The sequence below is a fragment of the Dipodomys merriami genome, unplaced genomic scaffold, assembly GCF_024711535.1.
Source record: "Dipodomys merriami isolate MVZ:Mamm:240054 unplaced genomic scaffold, mDipMer1.0.p SCAF_416, whole genome shotgun sequence".
NCBI classification, from domain to species: domain Eukaryota; kingdom Metazoa; phylum Chordata; class Mammalia; order Rodentia; family Heteromyidae; genus Dipodomys; species Dipodomys merriami.
This window is the reverse complement of record NW_027205782.1, coordinates 525555-552404: the sequence shown is the minus strand read 5'-3', so window position 1 is coordinate 552404 and position 26850 is coordinate 525555. Positions and strand designations below refer to the sequence as shown.

Sequence of the window (26850 nt, the reverse complement as noted above, 5' to 3'; positions counted from 1 at the left end):
AAGATCTCCCTGGCTAAGACTCAAATGGATGGAGCTGAATTCGGTAACTGGCCCTTTCCACAAACAAATAAATGCTAGCACTGCCAAAAAAGCAGGGAGAGACATTTCTGCAGAGAAATTAATTACTCTAAAAAGAGCTCATTGGTATAGTCAAGAGCTGATTGCCAATAGGTTGTGAGAGAAACTCCATAATCACAGTGGCTGCTGAAATTCAATACACACTGGCTTTAACAATGAACAGATACTAGTTACTCTATGTTGATCAAACTAATATTAATTAATGCTACCTGGTTAACATTAATTATGTTATACTAATTAGCTCTATTAATTACTATTAATTTTATTTACTCTGTATTAATTACCTCTATATTCATTAATATTAATCATTCTATGTTAATTACTTCTCCAATGACAGTCACTAATTGCATAATGACACCTATCAGTGCTGGTCTTGTCAGTAGCAGATTGCATAATCAACTTGCTTATAGACTTCTAAAACATATGTATCCTAATAAATAGATGAATAGTCAAAGCCAATTTAAATAGTACCACCCAAGCCTATGTGTTTGCTAAATAAAAATTTTTATTAATATCTATATTATTTTCCATTAAAAATTTTCTTGGTAACACTTGGACTTACAAGTCTAGATGTCCCATTGGGAATAATGTTGCTGCATCATAAAAATTCTATAATTAGGGGCTGGGAAAGTGGCTCAGTGGTAGAGCACTTGTCTTGTATGCATGAGGCCCTGGGTTCGATTTCTCAGCACCACATAAGCAAAAAGAAAAAAGCCGGAAGTGGCGCTGTGGCTCAAGTGGTAGAGCGCTAGCCTTGAGCTGAAGAGCTGAGGGACAGCGCCCAGGCCCAGAGTTCAGGCCCCACGACCGGACCCAAAAAAAAAATTCTATAATTACTCCATAGTTCCATTGTTCAGTAACACTACTAATCAATAAAATGATTCAATAGGAAGTAGGCAATAACTATCTCCTCTCCCTCACACCTACACCAACCTGTGTGCTCATATCTGAGCTCAAATCAGTTTGAGTCAGAGCCCCCTCCTAGCAGTATGATTAAAGGTCACCTCTTCATGGTGCCCTAGACTAATCCAAAAGTTTCCACCTCTACAGGAGCAAGGTGGAGGCAAGGAGATATTCCTGCAATTCAGTATGTGTAGAGGAAAGTTGATGCATCCCAGGCTCTGAGAGAGTATATCTTCATGACTATTCTACCTCATTAATGAAAGAACCACACCAAACCAGTGAATATGGAATGAATCTGGTAAGAAATAAGCCTTCAGGCTTCTAGACGGGGAAATGCTCCACCCCCTCCCCCACAATCATTTCATATTCTCACTCCTTGAAATAAGGCAGGCTGAAGAGCCACCAAGTGAAGACGGAGGAGATATACAAGGGACCACAAGATCTACATGCAGCACTCTATGATTTCTCCTCTTACTCTCTTCTACGTTGTAATAAAGCAAATAAGCACAATGTAGTGTTCTTTCTATTTGCTTATGTCCTGCAATTGAGCCAATTTCAGATAAATTCTTTTAGTTTATAGCTTCTCCCAGAGCAATGGCTTTCACAAAGTTTAGGTTACTCTGGTCTGGAAGAAGCCAAATAATCTTACCATCTGACCTTTCCACTAAATTCTTGGGCTTGAGGTCACTACAGTATGGGAGGGGGGTGCCTAGCTAATCCTATGTTCTGCAACACCACATGGTTGCTCAATTAAACTGTTCAGACAACAAAGTCTCCCAGGACTACAGTCAGAAAGCAGAAGTCTTAGAGATAAGCAGAGCTCAGGTGCCTCCATTAGAGAGTAAGAAGTGTGTTCCCAGTCCCGTGTTCTTTACTATGGGGATGTATTGGCATCAATTAAAATGCTTAGTCACTTTTATTGGGCTCAAACTCTAGGAGGAGAAAGGGAAGGATGGTGAAAGAGCATCTCACCATTCTTAAGGAATCCAAAGACCTTTCTAAGGCCCTGTATTCAACTGTTTTTAGGCCCCTTGTCTACGGAGCAAATGTAGTTCTGCCACTTAAAACATCAAGAGAGCTAGCAGTGGCAGAAAAGTCTGCAGGACTCTTAACTCCAATTGACCAGCAAAAAGCCAGAAGTGAAGGTATGTCTCAAGTGGTACAGTGTTAACCTTGAGCAAAAAATCAAAACAAGAGTGTGAGGCCCTGTGTTCAAGCCTCCCAGTACCAGCAAACACAAAGAAAAAGAAAAAGAAAAACACAAGAAAATCACAGTAAGAGGGAATTACATAACATGAAACTAGCACGGAATCAGAAAGACAACTAAGAACTTCTCTAGATGTTCTACGCCTTTTTCATAACTCCACCTTTATAATATTCACCTGCCTTGACCTACTGACAGGTACAATTTGGAGAATCATCACCTAGAGAAAAGTGTTGAAAATTAAAATAAAACCACCGATTAGTAAACTACCTAAAATGCTTCACTGTAAATAAAGCCTCAAATTCCAATTATGGATATGGTATAATCAAAGTCTGAAATTTTTATTGTGAAATATTTCTTCAGAGAAGCAAATAGTTTGAACAATTTAGTTCCATGAAAAAGATAGAACATTATGAAACTTCATTACACTTAAATGGCTTCAAATGTATCCTTTTTAAAAAATCTTCTAAACTTCTATGACATCTTCCAGGGTTTTGAGAAAGCCAGAGTTTTCAGGCAAACAATTATGGACCACAACGACATTTCATTCTAAGCCTACAAAATGATTGGCCCAAGGTCAGAGATGATTGCTTAGGGGGACAAAGCAGTCCACCATAACCACAACACATGCTCAGTACAATTGGTTTACCACATGACAATCTGGAGGTCTTGCCAGAAGCCCCATAAATTCCACAATGGGAACATTCAATGCCTTTCCAAAAGAACAGAATCGACATATTTCAAAGGAGCAAAAGATCCAATGCATGTTTTGGCCCCTAACATTACTTAGTTCAGACAGAGCTCTGAGTGGCAAAGCCCTAGATCCAGGAATGAGTGCAAGTATACTTGATCCCATGCATTTCTCTCAACTTCCAAAGTGAACTCTGGCTTGGCCTACCTCAGTGAGGCTACTAAACCAGGAGCCAACAGTCCCTAGGCCTAGCCAGTGCCTTCTGGCTCTGAGATCTTCACAGCCTCAGTGACCAGGGAGGCCTTTCCTTGGCTCCAGCCAAAGGAAACTCATCAGCCATCATGACGGGGTGGGAAGACAGAATGCAAAACAAAGAGACCATCCCAGCAGTCACTTCAGTCCCCAGGAACCTTTTATGCAACCGACATAAACTGGAACATTTGCACAAAATCCTATTTCTGTAAACCTAATAATATTTTTAAACATGCTGGAGGAGGAGACTGTATGAAAGAGGTCTGTGTGGAATCTTTTTATGAGGAGAAAATGGTGTTACTTATAAAGCAACACCATTCTTGAATTATGTACTTTAAAAATGCTTGTTTTCTGGTTTGGGGATATAGCTGAGCAAAAAAGCACTTGCTCCATATTTACATAACTCTATGGTCAATAACTAGCAACACACACACACACACACACACACACACACACACATTTTTAAATTCCTGGTCTTCTACATATACTATACACAGAGAGAATGTGTGTCATATATTTTTTGTCTCAGAGCGAAAGTTAAGAAGATGACATGCTGCATCATTCTTCCCAGGCACACTTCACAGAGGCTTCTAGCCCCCTAAGGGCACAGCATTGAGCTGGAACCAATGACTTATAAGATGCACGGCAATGGATTTACCTGAAACATTGGGTAAGTCAAGAATGTTTCCAGCATCCTCCCCTCACAGGCAGGGTTGGCTTCATACTGTTTTAAGAGTTTGTCAAAATCTCTGTTTTGCTTACAGTTGGCGAGTACTTGGAGACTGTACTGGTGATTACGCACAAATTCTTGATAAATGTTTAGCATGGGCAGCAAAATATCAAATAGATCAGCTGGAAAAGAGAAGAAAACATGGCTGTTTCTCTTGGTGCTTGGTAAATTATCTACATTCAATGGGAAGATCAAAGAGCAAAGATTACTTTGTTCTGGCTGCCAGAATTAAGTGTCACACTTGCACAGGTCTCAGTGCTCATGTTAAATGACAAATTAGGGAAAACCTACTCTGGGATAAAATGTGACATCAGTCCTAAATGATCTATGACAGATCAGGAGAAGGGGTGAAAGGAACTTCTAAGACAGAGCCCAAAAGACCCCAAAACTTCTGCTTACAGAAGTTCACAGGTCAAAAGTAAACTTCAGGCAACTCAGAATAATGCATAAATGTATTTGCAATCATTCTGGAAGAAAAAAAATTATCTTCAAAGAACATACTTACCTAAAATTAAAGTAGGCCAATTTGCTATCCTTGCCTTCAGTCCTTGATGAAATATTTCATGAAGAAACATGATTGTTTCACTATAAAAGACAAAAAAAAAGATACAATTTAGTCTCTGTAAAGTGCTTACTTTGTCAATAGAACCCAGTAAGTGCTTAAAGCATATTGTATACACAGAACACTAGTTTTATAGAGACTCCAAACTGTACAATAATAACATGGGTTGTATTAGCCTTCATAAAGCAATTTCTCTTTTATAGAACTGCAACAAAACCCAAAGAAAACTCCAACATAAGCCTTAAACAGTGGAACATAAGAAATATCAAACTGTTGTCATACCCTCTTCATCATTTAAAAGTGAGCTTTCTACTGTTAGAATGAAGCACTTCAACTGATAATCAGAAAATTAAAGTTATGATCCTTTGTCTTTTCATATTTGATTCTTGAAAATGCAAGGAAAGGTTTCTCTTTTATTGAAATGAGTTTTGACAAGGAGGAAAAAAATCCATAGCAAAAAAAAAAATCACAGAACTCTACTGTACTTCTAAGACAGTTAAGACAGAAATATAGCATTATCTTCTGAAAATAGTGGGGCCTATCCAGAGATACTAAAATGAGAATTATACATAAATTAAGGATCTAACATTCTAAAAGGGCTATGGATAGTTTCCAGAGTCAAATATAATTTGCTCTCTCTTAATTAGAATAAGCTATTGGAGCCTTTTCTGAAGGAAAACATAATTATTCTTTTCAGGGAGAGCTCTTGGTGTGTTGTGGGTCAAATTTCACAACAATAAATATCAGGATAAATTCTCCCTACCTCCAAAGAGTCCATTAAAACAAAAACAAAATTCGACACTGTGACTTTCTTCTTTTAAAGAAAGTTTAAGTAGTATGTGATGTTCAAGGATTTCAATCAAATGTACTTTAACAGTTATTATAAATTAGTCTTTCAATTGACTTCCATCCTCTTAGTCAGAGATGGAAGTGAGCTAAAATTACATTTCCCAGACTCCCTGGCAGCTACATTCTGGATGTAAATACACTTCTACCAATAGGTATATACACTTGACAAGACAAGAAAGATAGAAGTATCCATGTCCTTAGCTGCACAGAAACTTCATTTTGATTGATAAGTCCTACTTGTCAAGTTTCCATCCTATCTGTGGTGCCTCTGGGACTCATTTCAAGAAGTTTCTACCTATACGTCTAAGTTTTAAGTTTCCTATGATACCTATAAGTTCCCCCCTACTCTCTCGCAGTAGTTTTAAAGTTTTGGGTCTGACGTGAGGTCTTTGATCCACTTTGAATTGCTATTAGTGCCTGGTAACAAACAGGAATCCACTTTTAGTTTTCTGCATAAGGTTGCCCGGTTTTCCCAGCATCAACAGACTGAGAGATCTTTATCAACAATATATCAGACAAAAGCTACATATCCAATATGTACAAGGAGCTCAAGAAACTAACCCCTCCCAAACCTAATAAACCAATCACTAAATGGGCAAAGAGCTAAGAAGAGACTTTTTTTTCAAGTAATAAACTTTACTAATGCAAAAAACAATCTCCTTTCCAATCCATGAAAAACATACACAAATTTATGAAAATGTCAAACACTTTGAACAAAGGAAAACACAAATACCTATATAAACATTACAATTACATACTCTAAACCCAAGAGAACAGAGATGATCACATCATAAACCAAATCACTAGAAGAGACTTCTCAGAAGAAGAGGTAAGAATGGCAAAGAGACACATGAGGAAATGCTCATCATCCATGTCCAATAAGGAAATGCAAATTAAAACAACTCAGAGATTCATCTCAACTCAGTTAGATTGGCCAACAGTGTGAATTTGAACAACAAATGTTGGCAGAGATATAGGGGGAAAGGAACCCTACTACACAGTTGGTGGGGATGTAAACTAGTACAACTACTCTGGACAGCTGTCTGGAGGTTCCTCAAAAAACTAAACATAGATCTTCCCTACGTCCCAGCCATACCACTGCCAGGTATCTATCATTAACATCATGAGACAGGATATAATAAAGATACCTGCACATCTACGTTCACTGCTTATACACAATGGAATTTTAAATAGCCATTAGAAAGAAAAAATAATGTTATTTGTAGGGAAATGGATGGAACTAGAACAAATCATGGTAAGTGAGGCTCAGAGAGACAAATGGTGCAAGTTCTCTCTGATATGTGGAAATTAGGTCTAAAATACACTGGGATATGATAAGTTATACAAGAGTCTAGATACTCACACATAGTGAGATCAATAAAGGATAATCTTAAGAGAGGAACACAAAGGCCCAATGCCTAAGTGTCTCTTCATATTCATATAAAATAATATACATGCTGAAACAAACTCCAAGATACAGAAACAAGAGGCCTCCTTTTTCTTTTTCTTCCTTTCTTTCTTTTACTATTTTAGTTCTTGATGACTCTATCTTCTTTACCATACGTATGGTGTATTCAAGTATATGTCTTCAGAAGGGTAGGAGGAGGGTACAGAATTCAAAGGAACAAGAGTGAAAACTTGCAGCCATGAAGCTCACTGGATGCTAATGAAAGTGAACTATACAACTTGTGGGCAGAGACGGGTGAAGGGACTGGGAGAGAATAAAGGAACAGAAGCCACTATACAAAAGGAAATGTACTTGTTACCTGACTCATGTAACTGTAATCCCTCTATGTATCACCTCTATAATAACAATAAAGTAAATTAATAATAAAAAAGGAAGGTATAAGTAGATACCATTCTTTTGTTGTTGAAAGTCAGTAAAGGAGATGTATTGGGAGGGGAGGGGCAATTTTACCACTTAGCCTCAGCATTTTAGTTTCTGGTAACAAACTTCAGAGGCCTTTTAAAGGCTGGGGGACTGGCCGTGGTTCGTAGCCCCTGGATCACATCTCTGATGTCATGCCTTTAAATTCAAGACCCTATAGACAGTGTTAATTCTCCATGCTTTCCAAAAAATTCTATAAACAGAGAATTTCCTCCAGTCAGAGAGAGCTTACTCACTCCTACATTGAAAACTAATTGATACATTCACTTTCATATTTTGATTCCTGCCTGAGTAATCAGAAAACAGATGAATTGATGCTATACATAATTAGGTAGATTACTTTTAGTTAAGTATAAACTCTGTGTCAAAACTGAAAATAATGTCATGTCACATCGAATTGTCATGGTTTTACTTTACGATGTAACTAAATGATGTGCATTAGTAGTAAGATGTTTTGCATTGATTGTTGTTATTTGTACCTACATTATATTTGTATCTTCTTAATAACTATTCTTTTGCATTGGTGACATGTACTAGGAATAAGTATTTATCTAGTTTTTTTTTTTGTTGTTGTTGTTTTGTTGGTCATGGGTCTTGAACTCTGGGCCTGGGCACTGTCCCTGAGCTCTTCAGCTCAAAGCTAGCACTCTACATCTTGAGCCACAGCTCCTCTTCTGGTTTTCTAGTGCTTAATTGGAGGTAAGAGTCTCACGGACTTTCGCTCCCAGGCTGGCTTTGAACCGCAGTCCTCAAATCTCAGCCTTCTGAGTAGCTAGAATTACAGGCATGAGCCACCAGCGCCCAGCATCTAGTATTTTTTTTTAACTGAAAATAATTGAACAGCCTGGAGCAAGGAAAGATAATCTAATTAATAACATTTATGACAACTAACACCTTGTAAGCCACTCTTTAAAAGTATACATCTTCAAGCTATTCACTATGTAATCCTAGCTACTTATGAGTCTGAGCTCAAAATGATTACAGTTCAACATCAGCCTGGGCAGAAAAGTTCATTTGAGATCTTTTCTCCATCAATAGCTGCTGCATTGCATGCATTGGTCATAGTGACATAGGAGGCTGAGACTAAGAGGATCAAGGTTCCAGGCCACCCCAGGCAGAAAAGTCCATATGACTCCATTTCAGTGGAACACCCTCTCTTCTCCCTGAATCATACTTTTCTTCTCTATTTACCATTACCTATTTATTTTGTTTTTGTTTTGGAGATTGAACTTAAAATTTCACACATTTAGACAAAAGCTCTACTGTGGAACTACATCCTTAGTCCTCTGATCCACTTTAGAATAACCTTTCTTGAAAGACTTTTCTATTATACCCTTCTCTTTTATTCCTGTCTTCTACTCCATTCTCTCCTATGTCGCCTCTAATCAGGGTTTGGCGCCTTATCAAAGTTACCAATAATGTCCACAGTTACTTTGCAGTTAATGTTTCAGTTTGTAAGAGGGAATATCTTCACACACACAATCCCCCACAGAAGCACAAGAATAGTATAGTACTTCCATAGCATATATGAGGCCCTTGGTTCAATTCCCCAGTACCTGATGAAAGAAGAGAGGAAGAAAGAGGGAGGGAGGGAGGTAAAGCAGGAGAGAAGGAGGGAGCTTTTCACAAAACATGGATCTATGCAAGAACAAACCTATTGAGAAAAATGCTGCTGACATCATCATGGCTGATGGGGGGTTTCTTGGAGCTGGCTGCCATCCGCAGGGGCCGGAGGAACCCATTGACCAAGATGTAGAGCTGGTGCACGTATTCTGACTCTGCCTCCACCATGGTGAACACAATCTGATTTCTCTTCCTCATACTTTCAGCATGTGGAGAACAAATATAGTCTTGCACAATGGTCTTCCATTTTCTTCTACACAGCCATCCTCTCATGAAGCTCTGAACCTACAGAACAAAAAGACAGAAAGGAACCTCAGGGAAGTGTAGACTGGCTTACTTAAGCCTGCCATGAAGTACATCCATCCCATGCCTTATACAATCCTGTTTTCTTTAATGAGTGTCCCAGTGGTTACACCAGAATGGGAAAAATAGCAAGCATTTGCTAAAAAGCAAGGGAAAAAAGATGATCTAAAAGGTATTTTTCTCAGATTCACAAGTTTCTTCCACAACATAAGCCTGTCTACACTAACTCAAATATTATATTCCATACTACTGTTTGGTGGCACTTGGGTTTGAATTCAGAGTCTCCAAACACTCAATCTCTGGCCTAAACCTCTGGCTCTGGAGCCATGCTCATAATTTTTCTAGTATTTTTAATAGATAAATAGGAGATACTAAGCAGATATAAATATATAATATATATCATAATCATTAACTCAAAGACTCTGCCAATAATCTGCTGATTATTGAACTCTGGTCCTCTTTTTTCTCATATATAATTAGACTCCAACTAAAAGATCCTTTCTAAATATAAAAATTAATGATAATTAAGATTTGCCACTTTGGATGTGGCAGATGTAACAAGAAAGCACAGGTTGAAAATTCACAGAAAATTAAAAACATCAATTTACGACTAAATCTGTTTTTAGATTTTTTCATACTATTTTACCCATTTACTATAAATTATTCATTTAAACATCACCACTCCTTTGCGAGGTTTAAAGTTGCCTCATTTTTTTTACAGCATACTATCAATTTTATAAATGTATTAAGGTTGCTTATACCTCAAATAATAAAAATTAAGTATATGTTAATAGAATTATATGGGAGAGATTATATGCATATTGTTTTTTTTGGAAATTTACGTTAAATTATCTACAAATTATAGCCATTTTCAAATTGTGGTCTCTTGAAGTAAAGAAAATACATTTTTGCCAAGATAAGAATAGAGAAATATCTGGGTACTGGTGGCTTGTGTCTGTAATCCTAGCAACTCAGGAGGCTGAGATCTAAGGATTGTGGTTTTAAGTCAGACTGGACAGGAAAGTCTTTGAGACATGTATCTACATTAAGTCTCTCAAAAAGGCTGGAACTGGAGTTGTGGCCCAACTTGTAGAGTACCAACCTTGAGCAAAAAGCTCAGAGACAGCACCTAGGCCCTGCATTCAAGCCCCAGGACCAGCACAAAGAGAAAGAGACAGACAGACAGACAGACAGACAGACAGACAGACAGACAGACAGACAGATCATTCATTTGTGAACATCTGTCTCTTTCCACAGGTTTGACTTGAGACAAAGAACAATAAAGTTAATTTCAAAGTCTATTTAACAAGTTCAAAAGTAGATTTAAAATTACCTCTATTAAGAATCATGAATGTAGAAAAATATATAAAAGCACTTATTTTATCATAACTCTTCCATTGAATAGAAGTATTTATAAAAATCAACTTAATTAAATTTTCTGTCAAGTAAAATGTCTCTGTTCACTTGAACAGGTGTTCTTTGCTGAACAATAGCTGGCTCACTTGTTTACTTACAGACCAGCTTGTATAACCAAACTGAAAATTAGATTTTATTAATATCTTTGTTTACATGCAGCTGCATACTATTAAAAGTAAAGCAATAACATTAATCTTGTGACATAATAACATAAACCAGAATTAAGTAGAAAATATAAATGCTAAGAAAAGAATAGTGTTATTTTACTATTTGACTAATTATTTATTGGCACCGAGGAGTGAACTCAGGGCTTAAATCTTATGTATTAATGCTTAACCACTTGAGTCAGTCATAGGTTTTTTTTTTTTTCAACTGGATTCCTTACTAAGTTGGCCCAGGTGACCTCAAACAGAAAGCCTCCCATTCCCATCAACTGAGAAGCTGGGATTACAGGCATTAACCATTATACTCATCATGATTTTGAGATAAGATCTCATTCATTTTCACTCAGGCTGCCCGGGAACCTCTCAAACAGCTGATATTTCAGTTACGTGTGCCACTATGCTTCATCTATATCTTTACTTCTTGAAAACTAAAAACGTAGTCCAAAGAGTCATTTCAGTATCAAGTTCTGAGCTGTATTTGGTTAAAGTTTTGTTTCACTTAAAATGGAACAGAAAATAATAGGAAGAAATATAAATAAACAGATGCATATGCAGGAAAAGTTCTTTAAATTTGAAAGCTTTTACATAACATTAACCAAATCGGGTGTTTTACATGGACAAGTAAGATTACGGAATCAAAGCCTTAGTGACATGAATCAGAAGGCAGTGGGCTGGAGTGAGTGCCAGGGGCTGCTTCCTTGTTTGATTCTAAATGACAGTAAGATGGAAAGTTCTGTTTATGTGCTTGCTAAACAAGAGGCAATAATAATAAAACAAATCTGAGCTGATGTATTGATTTGTTCAATCCTCTCACATGAAAAAATATACCATTCCTAAATTACAGATTAACATTAAGGGAAATATTTTTGAAATGTAATTTTTAAAAATCCCTACCAAATATGAAAGTATCACAAAACTAGGACATTCAACAGCTCTTCATTAACCTAGGTAGAGAATGCTATTGTCTCTTAATACTTGTTTTTCATTCTTCCCTAGTCCAAAAGAAGATTCCTGCAACTGTAAAGAAAATTCAAGCTGAAGTTCTCCAGATGCAGCTATGGCTGCATCACTATGAAGGGCAAGTGTGGGTGTCATTAGCACAGAAATATCAAGGCTGTTTCCCAGCTCAGGGACATGGTGACGAAGGCATCACCATTGAATAGACAATTGGTCACCTTGTCCCCACAGAACCAGAAACCTTCAAAGTCCTACCTTTTTAATCTTCTTGATGTCTGGGTCTTCATCTTCCTGGTTGCTTTGGTAAGGGCGCATTCGTTCCTTCGTTTTATTCAGGGCAACAATCTGTAACACAAAATTGGTCCATCTCATGATTTAGGGAATCATGAAGTAGAATAGTAGGACAGAAGAGCTGCCTACCAGCCTAAGTCCACTGAAATCTCAAGGGAACCATTGTATTTTGTGCACCTACTCTTCCTTTGGTGCTGAGGTAGAGGATGATCTTTACCTTAAGTTTGGTGTGACATGTTGACAAGAAAAGTTATAGAAAGTGTACACGGGGTCAAACTTGGTCCTGATTAACCAAGCCAACTCCTCAGGACTTGAGTGATGTGCCTGTCACCTTGCCTGAATGCATTGTGCATGGAAACCTGTGCTTTCCACATGCAGGTGCTTAACTTGAAGGTCTTGTCCATAATTGGCTTGTTTGGCCTTTCATGTGCATGCCATACAGAAGACACAGATCTCCTTAGGAAAATGGTAGTCATGAGGGAGACTTCAGAGCCCTGATGTTGGCCTAAGCAAGCCAAACAGGTTCTTCAGAAGAGGCTGAAAGGATTATAATGACCTAAATTCTCTATATAGCCCCAGACCAGTCCTGAGCACTCTGAGGCACAATTCAAGATCAAATGGCCTCTCGGCTACATACACATAGCAACAAAAATTCACCACAGGTGCTTACAAGTATAAGAGTCCATGCAGATTTACTAACAAGGAAACACATAAAGATTAGGAGACCATAACTGCCCACCTCTGATCTCTTTTTGTATCTTGTCCCCAATACCAAATATACTCCTCTACCATTGTCTGGTAGAACAGTGGGGAAAATAAAGGGAGTAGGAAATAAATTATGGCTCCTGTCACGCAGCCACAGAAGACATACCTGCTACTGACAGTTTATGACCGTGTTCTATATTCAGACTAAAATAGACTGTAGTGAAGACAGAGAAGCTCACACAAATAAATATTGGGGGACATCACTTGGTGCTAAGCTTCTCTCCTGGAGTAAATACCAACCTGCTTCACTCAGCAGACAAGCATCTGCTCTAGCTCACTGTGGTGAGGAGAGAACACAATAATTTTGTTTTAAATTACAGTGCCTGATATAGTCACTTAAAATGCAAGTTTGTTAAGTTTTTCGTTGCCGTTTTCATTATATCAGATACCAGTGTCAAACGAGGAAGCTGACAATTGTAAAGATACAGTGAACACAGCTGGAAACTTATCATTCCCAGAGAAAATAGCAAACCCCAGTTGGAACTGACTTGTACCATGTTCTGTGCACTAGTGTGATGTATCCAGAGAGCAAAGGGGGAAATTCCTCCCGGCATTCTGAGTGAGTCCCAGGAGGAGGTGAGAGGCAGAAAAAGAAATTGTTATTCCATGACAAGGAAAGTGCCAAGGCTAGGGAATTTGTGCTCTCTGTCAACAAGAATGCAAGGAGTAGGTTTCTTTTCTTCTGCCTGGATCCTTTCTTTGAATCTAAGAAATATGAATGCATTTGTGGAAGAAAATTTTACTTTCACTCATTCTAAAGGAGACAAGGTTGGACTTCTTAGATCTTTAAAAAGAAAGTCAAATATTTCTGAAGTAATTTCTGGTTTTTCCTTACTTGTGATTTTAGATTTTAATGACTCCAAAACAAACTCACAACTCCCACTCCAAAACCCAGTCTGAAAATAGTTACATATTATAGATAGCTGTTTAATTTCAGATCTAATTCAGGACATTAGGAGCACAGACTTTTTTAAAAATGCTCTCCTGCTATGTCCATGTAGTGTGCTTACCTAAACCAATGCAGACAAGAAATCCATGGTTAGGTCAGTAGCCCAGTATGTACGTATTAATGACAGAAGAATTCAGCCTGGGATTAAAATTTTGCCCTCCATATGCCATGGATAATCATACAGAGATGATAGTAGATGGGAAACAATGAGAAGGAATTTTCGACTGAGAAATACCTCTGATTTAAGCCTTTCAATTTCTGTATCTTGATCTTCAAGTTGATGCCGGAGTTGGTTAGCTGCGATTTTTTCTGTCTCTACAATCTGTACTAGATGAATGTACTTCTGCATTAACACCTCTCTCTCAATCAAAATGTCTGCATAACTGAAGAGAAAATTACAGTCAGTCGTCAAAGCACTGTTCTATAATTTCACATGAAACAGTGTACACTACATTTAAAAAACAACCAACAAGCATTGCATGTTTGTAACCCTATCTTACATAAACATTCTCAGTGTATATTTGTCAACCTTCAGTGATACAGAACTTGAGTCATCATATCCTTGACTAAGAATTCATGTACTTAATTTTATCATATGAGCATAAAAAATTGCAAAGGAAATCTGAGTGATTTTAAAAAGTAGTGTACTTCCTTTATCAACGAAATTGAGGCCTTTTGAATTTATGACATATGGTTCCCAAGGTAACTCTCAAAATATTTTCCCAGGTAAGGCAGAACAGTTGAAATAGACCTGTCACCAAGATGAATAAATGCAGTAACCTTGAGAATGAGCACTGACTGCAAAAAAAAATTTTTAAATCATACAACTATCCCACTACTCGATCTGCAAGAATGTCTGTACAATTGTAACACCATCCAGTACACTCCTAAAACTGACAGAAGCAACATATATTTGGGCAGTAAGTTAACTTCCTTGGGCTTACCTTCAGCTGTCTGTTTTTATTTCTTTGGCTGAGCATGGAAAACACAAAACTCACTCTCGGGTTTCTATTGATAATGAAATCCTGGAGTACCTGTCCGATCCAATGCATATATCTTACCACAAATTAAATTATCTCTCAGTGGACAATAGTAGCAGACTGTTTTGAAAACTATTCCCTCCCCGGCTTTGACCTTCTTAACTCTTCTTTGGGAAGCTGAACCACAGCAGCCATGTTTATACTATAAAACCTACCTTTAAGATCAGGTTGAACCAACCTAAAATGGGATATGAAGCCCAAAATAAACCAAATCGATTTTTTTTTCTTTTCAGGATCTGGGACTGTACCCTTTCCTGCTTACTTAAACTGAGATGATATGAACCTGGAAACTTAGGCTGCCATTGTTGGACAGCCTTGTGTGCCACAGCCATGCCAGAGCACTTAAAGCAAGTCTGCTTTGACTATTTCATAAAGCCATTAAGGTTTTGTTCTTTAAACAGAAAACAAGTGAAGAACAGGCAGGTGTTCAGAAAGGCAGATACAAAACAGATAGGAAGCCTGAGACAGAAAAGGGTGGTTAGCTGGGGTAATCTCCTTCCAATAAATTCTCTTTCTAAACTACACTACTTTGAAATAATTTTGTGATACTTAGAATGAAAGTCTTGAGACAATTCTAAAAATTGCAATTTTAATTCAATAACACCCTCAGCATTTACATCATGTGTGCTATTAGCATTAGAGAAGAACATTGCATCTGCTATATTTTTAAGTCATTTGCTCCAAATTACTTGAAGAGCATAGAAAGAAGAGCTATGTAAGTATAAGTGAAAGGAGGAGAAAGAAGAAAAAGGGAAAGCAAATCTTCATTAAAAGATTTTGTAGAAAACTCTAAAGGAGTAAATAATAATAAAGCTTTAGAAAAGTTATTCTATATTTCTGTCTTTCACATCTATTTTCTTAGTAATATGTTAAATTAGGTTTCACAGTGGTATTTAATTTTCTTTTTGAAATAAAAGAAGCATAAGCTCAATACAGGATGCAGGATTGAGTTCATGTAGACACATACTGATACCTGCCCACTTCATCTCTGAAGTCCCACTGATATGCTCAGAAAATTGTTTTCTGTTTAAAAAACAAAACCTTAATGGCCTTATGAAATAGCAAAATATGTCATCAAAAGGAAAACTAAGCAGAATCAGTTCAATGGAAAGACTGGAAACCAGAGTTGCAAAGCCCTGCAGGAATCTGACTTTCACCAAGTGTGCTCCAAGAAGCACCAAACTCAGAATCAACCATTGCAAAGAATGGGACTTGCCTGGGCCACAGACAAGAGCTTACAGAAGAGCATCCAGAAGTTTGGCTCCTCCTACATGCCCCCAAAATAAAGAAATAAAAGAGAAATGGTATCCCCTCTGTACATCACCTTTATAATAATTTTTAAAAAGAAATAAAGCATACAGTTGGCAATGGTGGCATGTCCTAGATCTGCTCTCTGTAGAAAATGGGGCCACCTTCCTAACAAAGGTTCTTAATGAGGGAGATAGACTTAGAGAGAACAGAGCTGAGGTTTACTCCTGGCACCACTGTTGATCCAAGGAAGAACTAAAAAAGGAAAGGAATCAAGAGTGCCTAGGAGTGAAATATATTGGGTTACTTGTCTATTGTGAAACAGATTACCTCAAGTCAGAGGTTTAAAAAATAGATGTTTATTATAAAAGTGCCGGTGGCACTTCCAAGCTTAGTTCACAAGAAGATGCTGGCTTCCATCTCACTTTCCTTCCCTTCCTCTCTTGTTGATCTGCTTGGAAGGCAGACAGCTTCCCAGCTGTGAGTTTCTCTATTCAGACTTCCATGGTAAATAGAAACTGAGACAGGCCTCTCACCAAAAACCATTGAAGAACTCAATTCTGTACATCAACCCTTAAGGAATGAATTTGGCCAACCACCTTATAAGTAACGTTGGAAGCAGATCCTCTCCATCTGAGCGTTTGGCTGAGATCACAGACCTAGTCAATGCCATGACTGTACATTGTAAGAAACTTTTGGACACAGGCACCCAGCTAAGCTAGGCCTGGAGTCCTGACCTACAGAAATTGTCAGGGTGTGATTAGATGTTTATTTGCCAAATGTTGGAGGGCAAATTGTTAACTAGCTACAGGTAACAATTATAGCCCAAGTGAACAAACAGAAGACGCTATAGGAAACAAGAATCAATCATACAGCAGAGATTATTACCTTCAGAGAGATAGGAATGGATATTAGAGGCATAAAGCAAAAGGAATCTGTTGTGGAAAAGAAGCAACCAGATAATAATGAGAGGTATTGGAGACAAAATAAATGCCAATGAAAATTTTATAGGTCAGTGGATTCACTAACAAATAAGGCAAATGTGGCTAAAATCTAAGCTAGATGATCAGAAAGAAAGAGAGAAAATAAAAGGCTATCAACAAGAAATAAAATTGAGGAGTGAATATTCAGTTTTTCTATGATTAGCCATTCTTTGTAGGACCAAATACCTACATTAATTCTTTGGTATATAATATTGGTATAGCCACTATTTTTTATTTTTATCTATTAACATATTAATTGTATACATTATTGATGCACAGCATGATATTTCAATACAGGCATACATCACATGCTGATTGAATCTGTATAATTAGTGCTTCCCTTCCTTATTGCTTCTTTGAGTTTGGAGCCTCTGAGTAGCTTTCTTCTAGGTCTTCATAAAATATAAAATAGGTTATTATGAGCTATAGGCATCCCACTGTGCTGTGGAATACCACAGTTTATTCCTTCCATCTATCTGTGCTTTGGCACCTACCCCACTTACTAGTTTTTAATTTTCAGATTCATCTATGGCAAAGCACAGAGACTTAATTGAATTTAGAGAACAGAATATAAATGCTTTAAAATGTGCAAAGTGAGAATAAATAATAAAAGTAATAAACATCAAGAGTATATGAGACCTTAAAATGTCTTCATTTATTTATCATATCTTTCCTAGCAGAGCACTAACACATTACTGCTTGAAGTTTATAAATCAATAGAGATTTAATTATATTATTTTAGGACATAAAGTCAAATAAGTTAAGTGTCAAAAATATGTAAATACCAAATCAGAAGGAGAAAAAGATAGGACATAAGAGGATTGTATTCAAACTTTCTATTACTTAAAGTCAATCACAAACACAAAGTATACACAGAACATATCAAGCTTCAGCAACCAATAAAAACAATTTATCAAATGAAATATAGAATTATCCTCTGATCCAGTGACACAACTTTTATGCATCTATCCAGAATACTACAAATCAGGATACAGTAAAGACACCTGTACATCTATTCACGATACCCAGGTTATAGAAACAGCCCAGATTCCCTACAATGGATGAGTGGACCAAGGAAATGTGGTATAGGTATACAATAAAAGTTTACTCATCTACTAGAATGAATAATAGTATGTTATTTACAGGGAAATGGATGCACCTAGAGAAAACTAGGCTAAGTGAAGTTAGGCTCAGAGAGACAAATGGCACATTTTCTTTCACATGTAGAAGCTAGATCTAAAATACAAATGTGCATAATAACATATAGAGAGCTCTATGTATTTACCCACAAACAAACTGACTAAAGAATGATATACTTAGGGGAAGATTCCAAAAGGTGTAACTCCTCTGAACAACTAATGAACTGTTATCAAAATGAATACCAGGAAGTAGAAATATGTTTTGGGGAGAGAGGACACATGAATGGAGGAAAGAAGCGTGAACAGAGGAAGGTTATTTTAGTCAATGTACATTATGTAAACATTAACTACATAACTTGAGGGTAGGGGCGGAAGGAGAAATAATGGAGGAGAAAAACAGAAGGGGTGACACTGATCAAGAAGCATTGTACCCATAACCTGACTAATGGAATTGTAACTTTTTTGTACAACTACTTAAGATTTTAGAAAGTTATGAGTTAATTGAAAAAGGTCATCATTTCATATATCAATAAAAATTTGTAATGCAAATTTTTTTTCAAAATTTGCTTAACTTTATTTTTAACCAGTCCTGGGGCTTGAACTCAGGACCTAGGTGTTGTCTTTTGAGCCTCTTCGTGCTCAAGGCTAGCTCCCTAGGACTTGAGCCACAGTGCCATTTCTGGCTGTTTTAAGTAGTTTATTTTGGAGATAAGAGTCTCCCAGGTAGAACAACAAGGGAAGGGGTAAAAATGCTCAACAAAAAAAAATGTACTCATTACCTTACTCATATAACTGTAACCCCTCTGTATAGCATCTTTACAAGAAAATAAAATTTAAAAATTTTAAAAGCGTCTCCCAGGGACTTTTCTGCCTGGGCTGGCTTCAAATTTTGATTCTCAAATCTCAGCCTCCTACGTGGCTAGGATAACAGGCATGAGCCATGGGCACCTGGCTGCTTAAGGTTTTTGTTGTTGTTGTTTGTTTGTTTGTTTTTATTGGTTGTGGGGCCTGAACTCTGGGTCTGGGCGCTGTCCCTCAGCTCTTCAGCTCAAGGCTGGTGCTCTACCACTGGAGCCATAGCACCACTTCTGTCTTTTTCTGCCTATGTGGTGCTGAGGAATCAAACCCAGGGCCTCATGTATACAAGGCAAGTACTCTACCACTGAGCTACTTCCCAGCCCTGGTTAAGATTTTTAGCAACACTAACACTCAGGACTTAAGAAGGTGTTGTGAATTGAGTGATGTCACATGGTGGTTATAGAGTATGACTTTCTGAACGTCACAAGATGATCACAAGATGCATCAAGACAGACTTAAAGTCTGGCTTAATTTCTAATTTTACTTCTAATAATATAAAGCCAAGAAAAATAACCAAGGGGCTTGCACAAAAATATATAAAGAAACATGGTGTTTAGTCACTAAGAGATGATTGAGATAATCTAAATAAGCATATATCATATGGAAGTATCAAAATAATGAATCATTTGTCTGAAATGATAACAGAGTACTTAAAATTAAGGTTTTGTTTTGTCTTAGTTTGGCTTCTTGAAACAGAGTCTTGCTAAGTAGCTCAGGCAGGTCATGAACTCATATCTCTTCTGTTGTTAGAAGCCTGGGACCCTATGCCTCATTCAAAATTATTATCTTTTAAAATGGTAAATAAAGCAGTATACCTAAGACCTATGTATGAATGAGCAGAAAAAGAGCAAGATGAATATTATGTGTGCAGCACAGGGAGAAAGATTTATACATAGGCATTCCAAGTAAAAGACATATCCTCTAGCTGGAATCATTATAGGTGGAATTACTTCTTGAGTTACTTCTTTTGCACTTTTCTATATTTTCCAAGATCTCCATGACATTAAGGTAGGGAAGAAACATATAAAATTCTAAGTAGTTATTTATTCCATACATTAATTATATAAGTAAGAATCCTAAAATATGGAATAAGTTGATTTCCTTGTTTGCATAGTCCTATGAATCTAAACTGATACTTTGGTTCATATTTATTGAGTGTGGTGTGTTTCCTATCCAGGAATTGTTTTCTCTCATATATGGAACCCAGAAATAATTTATAAATATATAAGTAAACACTTCAAGTATCCATAAGTGAAATATGGTAGATTCAGGGAAGAACTCCAATAATGTAATTCCTTAGAAAGGCTAACTCATAGTCCAACAAAATAAATAGCAGGAAATGGGTACTAGAAAGGGGGTGGGGTCAAAAGGGTGGGGTAGATCAATGGAGAGGGAAAAAAGGGAAATGTACTCATAAAATTCAATGCATATCCTACAAAACAAAGAAAATTGAGGAAATGGGTGGCTTGGGAAAGATGGGGGAAAACGATGAAAGGGATGACAGTGATCAAGATTCAGTGCTTTTATAAACTGCTTTGTTGAATAGCAACTCCTTTGTACAACTACTTAAAGATAATTTTACAAAACAAATCAGTAAATTCAAAAATAAGCATAAGTATATTCTCGTGGAGCTTATTTGGTGGTAGGAAGAGAAAGAGAAAATTAACAAGAAATATCCTTCATAGCCATATCCTCCTACTGTGCATTCTGTTATTCTTTTATTCTTTCTCTCTCCCTCCCTCCCTTACTCCTTCCCTTTTAACTCTCTCTTCCCCATCCCACTGGTTCTAGAGATTGAACTCAGGACTTAGCATTGTCTCCGAGTTTTTGTGCTCAAGGCTACTGCTCTGTCATTTGGGCCACAGATCCACTTCTAGATTTTCAGTGGTTAATTGGTGATAGAAGTCTTATAGACTTTCCTGCCCAGGCTGGCTGTGAACCACAGTCCTTAGATCTTAGTCCCTTAGGTAGCTAAGATTACAAGTGTGAGCCACAGTGCCATCTCCTACTCTATATTCTACTCTTCTTTAATGCTAATCACTAGGTAAAAATAGCACCTATTTTTCTTATGAATTAATTAATTATGCATGTTTAGTGTTCCTTCAATATTTTCTGAGCATTAGTATTTCTGGTCAAGTATATTTTCAATGTTTAACAAAGTCCAATCTAAAATTTCCATATATATATATATATATATATTGCTCAAGTTTAACAAAGTCCAATCTGTTTTTACAGTTATTGATTTATTTATCTGTCTATCTATCTATTTATTTATTTTGTGTGTATCAGTCATGGGGCTTGAACTCTGGGCATAGGTGCTGTCCCTCAGATCGTCAGCTCAATCTACCACTTGAGTCACAGTGCCACTTCTGGTTTTCTGAGTGGTTTATTAGAGATAAGAGTCTCACGGACTTTCCTGCCTAGGTTGGCCTTGAACCATGATCCTCAGATCTCAGCCTCCTGAGCAGTTAGGATTACAAGCGTAAGCGACCGGTGCCCAGCTCCATCTCCATCTATTTATCAACTGATTGTTTTAAAACCTCCAATGAAAAGGAGAAGGAGGTGAAAGAAGAAGAGGAAAAGTGCAGAAAAAAAAGAGGAGAAAGTGAAGAGGAGAGAAGGTGGTTTCCCACTGCCAAGGGCAATAATAAAATCAAACCACATAAATCAACAAAATGAAGGCAAAACTCAAAATCCATCTGCTGAGTACGTACAGGGCAAGACTGGGATATCCATGGGAATAAAACAGTTGCTGTGTAATCTTTATAATCAACGCCAAACCACAGCATTCCATGTAGGCAAAAAGTGAACATTCAAATGAAATTCTGAAATGTTCGGGGAAGAGACAAAGTGTGAAATTACAGCCCTTAATTATTTTAGTAGAAGGACAAGAAGTTATATTAATTTAATAAGAAGTTGTTAAATAACCCAGAATCTCATCACTGTTATTTTTATTAAAGATATATTTAGGGCCGGGCGCTGGTGACTCATGCCTGTAATCCTAGCTACTCAGGAGGCTGAGAGCTGAGGATCGTGGTTCAAAGCTAGCCCGGGCAGGAAAGTTGGTGAAACTCTTATCTCCAATAAACCACTCAAAAACTGGAAGTGGCACTGTGGCTCAAGCGGTAGAGCACTTGCCTTGAGCTGAAGAGTGCAGGGACAGCGCCCAAGCCCAGAGTTCAAGCCCCATGACCGACAAAAAAAAAAAAAAAAAAAAAAAGACATATTTAGGAAGTGAACTAAAGCCAAAATCCAAGAGGAAAGTTCATATTGAAAAAAAAAGTCACTGGAGAAAAATGCCAACTCCGAATTTAGGTTATGCATAATTTTATTGAGAAAACAATCCAAACAATCCATCATCAGCATTCCTCATGTTGAGAGAACTATAGCACCTTGGAGAATGGAAAGAATGCAGTCCTGGGCGGTAGCAGTCCAGTGCCTACCTATGCAGCCTTCCCACAGTGGTAGTAGCGGCCTTATGAAAGCAGGACCAGGCCTCTACTATAGTCTGGATCTTGATGTCCCTCAGAGGTCCAACTATTAAAAGCTTGGTTCTCCAAATGGTGCTATTGGGCAGTGGTGAAATCCTTAAGAGTTGAGGCCTTTAAGCCCTTGAGTGCCTCAGGAGGGTTTTCAGACCTTAGCTCCCTCCTCACTCTATTTTTCACCTGGTCATGATATTGCTCCACTATGACATGGAGCAAAAATGCTTCCGCCGTGATGTGCTGCTGCCCCACAGGCCCAAAGCAACAGGGCCAACCAATCATGTTTCATCAACATCTGAAACCAAGAATCAAAAAATATTTTTTTCTTTCTAAGTTATTGTCTCAAGAATTTTTATGATGACATAAAGCTGACTCATAAACCTTCTTAGCTCTGCTCTTGGCCACTTGGCATTACTATACTATCTTTTATATTCCCTGGCTCCTAAATCCTCTCACATCAATATCTCCACTTCATTGGCTAGTCAATATTTTATATACCCCATTAGCAAGGGGAACTGGCACTATCAACCCCAACAATCTGTCTCTCTAACAGAGAGGCTCTCCTCTCTTGAGCTTTCCTCTTTTAAGTCATTGAAAGTCAAATGTTTCAGTGAAGAGAACTAAACGTGGGACCAATGCAAAGACTAAACCCTCTTTTCTAAGCATTTCTCCATCTATCTAGTTCACACAATTACAGCTCATTATTTAAACATCTGACTAACTTTGGGATGTGTAGAAAGTTGTCAATAATCCTTTCCAAAACACATGCCAATACTTTAAAAACACAAAATTTTCTTACAAGGAAATATAATGTGTCAAAATGGTAAGATGACTACCATTTTGGAGTCAAACTGGTAGTAACTCTAATTCTTAAAATGAACATACTTTAGAATTTACCTTCTACTATGAACACTCTATGCAAAACAAACATAAAGAAAGAAAACAAACAAATTGCCACTGAGGATTCTCACAATGCTGTAACAAGGTAACGTGGCCTAGTCACCAGAAAAGACAATTTGGTAATTCTGAAAAGAGTTAAACACTGAGTAACCACATGATGTGGCCTCATACTCCTAGGTATGTTCCCAAAAGAATTGAAAGAATTTCTTCTCCCAGGAACTTGTACACAAATAGTTATTAACAACACAAGGTGGCAATAAGCCCAATAATCATCAACTGACCAATGGATAAATAATATATATGTAGTATATCCATGCAGTAGAAGCTAATTCGGTCATGGTACATGAACAAGCCTTGAAAATATTGTGTTAAATAAAAGAAGCTAGAAGCAATGTCTGTATAATTCTATGTATATGAAATTGCTAGAATGGATGAAATCTAAAGGAAGTGAATTAATGGTGGGCTAGGGGTATTGACAACTAGGAATAACTGCTGGTAGGTGTTGAGTGTCCTTTTTGTTGCTAGAAAGGTTCTCAAATTAATGGTGATAGCTATGCAACCAGAAAAAATGACTGAATTATTTGCTCTAAAATGATGTTTTATGATATGTGAAGTATAACACAAAAAATAAAAAAAATCAAATGTAATGGAACAATTTCTCCCCCAAAGCAGGCTATTTAGATTGCATCATAATTTTAAAACTTTCTGTCCAAAAAATCCAAAGTTACAATTATGAGACAACAAATATTGTAAATGATTTACAACAAACATAAAATATACATCATCTATGCTCATGCAAAGAGCTCATTTAAAAAAAAACAAAAAAGAGAAACACATCAATAGAAAATATGAAGAAAGGATAGAAAGGGCAATTCGTAGAGGACACAGATGAATAATAATGAGAGGAAAACGGTCAGTCTTACCATGGAAATGCTCATTACACAAGGTATCATTTTTAGCTATTGATATAAGAAAGACTTTTAAAAGAAGTTTCCATCTTTCTCCTGCCCTAGTGAAGAGGACTAAATTGGCACACACATTTCTGAAAAGCAATTGGGAATGATGCCAGGAGCAGGGAAGAAGATATGAGTAGTGAGCAATTTATCTGAAGAAATTCAGGCTGACAGAAAAATAGTCACATAAATAAATAAATAAATGCAAAATCCTCTTGGTTGCATTAAGAGAATGAGGTGGTTGCAATGGGGGCTCACATAAGGGAATGATCAGTGCAAAGAGAGGAAAGGATTCAGGAAAGATAATGCAGATGAGTAGAAACTCTGTCCTGAAAGACAAATTGGTATAAATCAGTCTGGAAGAAATTCTCATTTGTAATTGCAATGTTTGGAGCCTAGGACCCAAAAGGAGGTGGCATGAGAAGTTCCCAGAAGTCAGTATAGTTTAGGAGAAGCCTTCATTTGGACTAGCTCCCTGTACCCCAGAACTCACAGAGGGCCTAGTCTTTAAGATCAGTTCAGAGAAGGAACATTTTCTTTTCTTAAAATAACATAGCAGACTATGGTACAATTCTTTCTTGATTCGCATACTGTGTAAATTTTTCATATTGTTTAAATTTTTCAACAATAGAAGTAAAACAATAAAATAGCCAAAATCATTAAAGAACCCTGGAGTTAGTTCTCTCAGCAGATGAGATCCGTGTAGAAAAGATACACTAGTAACCATGTGGAGGAGAGATAGAGATCAGGAAAAAAAGGTGGCAAAGTGGCTTAGCTATAAACCACTGTTGACATCCTGGGCTATGGCAACTGCCCCAGACATAGAGAGCAATGGAGATCAGTGATGCTGCACGGGTGGAATTCACATCAGTGATGCTGTACAGGTAGAGTCCATTGAATGTGAATAGTGAGGATAGCAAGTGGAGGTGACATACTGCTGTCTTGAGTGACTGAGTTACTCAAGATAGGAGATCATCTAGATAGAAAGAAAGGCACAAGGAACCACTTGGATAAAAAAAATGAGCTTGGTTTAAAACTTGTAAGGATCTAGTAACTCTGAGAACTCAATGGAAAGTTATATGTAGATAGCTCACTATAAAAAAGTACGTTTGTAAGTTTCTGCATATAATGGAGGTAGTGTGTCTTTGTGGACTGCCAAAGTCCAGATCCTTTGAGTTCTTTGCTTAGGTCAGAATAGGAAGAATCCTAGTAAATGTTGGCCTGGACCTTCTTCCCAACCTAGACTATTTTCCTCCTGCTGGGGCTCTGCCTGAATGCATTCCAGAAGATGAAACCCAAAGGGATGTCTTTTTTAGCCAAGAAGCCCTAAAGATCCACAACTAATTGGAACCAAGTTTTAAGATATATCCCTGTGTTTAAAACTAATAACCATGATGGTCACTTATAGCTAAGAAAACAACAAAAAATCAAGTATTTGGAATGTCCATAGTTCTATACTCAAGTAGCAAACCATACATGAAATACTCCTAGACCTGAATATAATTTAAATGCCAAAACCAAACTGGGGTTTTAATAATCTATTATCTTATTATTGTTGTTGTTATTATTAATAGTCCTATTGCCATGGCGTGTGTAGAATGATAGCTTAAATCTGTTGGCAATATTCTAGAATTGTATCCACAGACTGTGGGCAAAACTTTAAATCAAGTTTCCTGGGCCAAATCAAAGCTTCAGTGTGAAGAATGCTAGTTCCAGTAAGAATCTTTTTTTCTGGACCACATCTAAAGAAGGAAATGTGCAACAGACACCCCAGAAAAGTGTCCAAAAGATTTTATGAAAACAAACTATGCCAACAAGACTCTGCTCTGGTGCAAAAGCCAGTACGGCAGTGTGAATTTCAGTGTGACAGTGTGATTTTTCATGGAGCATATGTAGGCTGGTGTGGAAGAGCCATTTCAGGAAAAGAGAAGAGATCCAGAGAGTAAGTTCCAAGAAGCTGCTAATTCTGTGTAGTACCTGCAGGAAGATTTGTAGCTCAGAGAAAAACCATCTCATGTTAGTTATCAAGAGGACAGACATTTGTAAAAAGAGATCAGTATATCCATAACTGTTGAATATTTAAAATTTTTCTATTTAAAAATCTGCAAATTAGCCATTGCCAGTGGTTCACACCTGTTATCCTAGCTACTCAGGGGGCTGAGATCTGAGAATCACCAACCAGGGAAGGAAAGTCTGTGAGATTCTTATCTTCAATTAATCAACACAAAAACTAAAAGTGGAGCTGTGGCTCAGGTGGTAGAGTGCTAGTCTTGAGCACAAAAGCTCAGGGACAGCGCTCAGGCTCTGAGTTCAAGCTGTCCTCTGAGGGTGAAATGTTTAGGCAAACTAAATCTAGTTAATGAATTGGGTTATAGTGACATAATGTCAAGCAAAAATGGCTGCTGAGACTTTCTCTGAATCAGATTCATTAACTTCTTGATTTTGTTGACACATGAACAAAATGAGCATGTATTTCAGAGATCCATTATTGTCCTTCCTGATTTAGGAAACAAAGATTTCAGAAGCATCTCAATGCAAAAAAAATCAACTATAAGAATTGTAAGTATAAAGCAAGCAGATTAAAAGGAGTTATCAAAAAGCCCAGTTGTAAGCCTCAAG

General features: G+C 37.3%; 1 protein-coding gene across 2 annotated transcripts in view; it reads right to left on the bottom strand.

Annotated features, from left to right (window-relative positions):
* The window catches only part of LOC138807212 (ras-specific guanine nucleotide-releasing factor 2), a 216923-nt gene that overhangs the window by 114536 nt on the left and 75537 nt on the right, over positions 1 to 26850 (bottom strand). For both annotated transcript variants that reach the window (XM_069992805.1, XM_069992806.1), the window contains exons 3-7: positions 13861 to 14008; positions 11876 to 11965; positions 8812 to 9065; positions 4364 to 4443; positions 3787 to 3980 (exon numbers count right to left, since the gene is read on the bottom strand). In XM_069992805.1, the coding sequence (XP_069848906.1) occupies positions 3787 to 3980; positions 4364 to 4443; positions 8812 to 9065; positions 11876 to 11965; positions 13861 to 14008 (766 nt within the window). The remainder of the gene's footprint in view (positions 1 to 3786; positions 3981 to 4363; positions 4444 to 8811; positions 9066 to 11875; positions 11966 to 13860; positions 14009 to 26850) is intronic.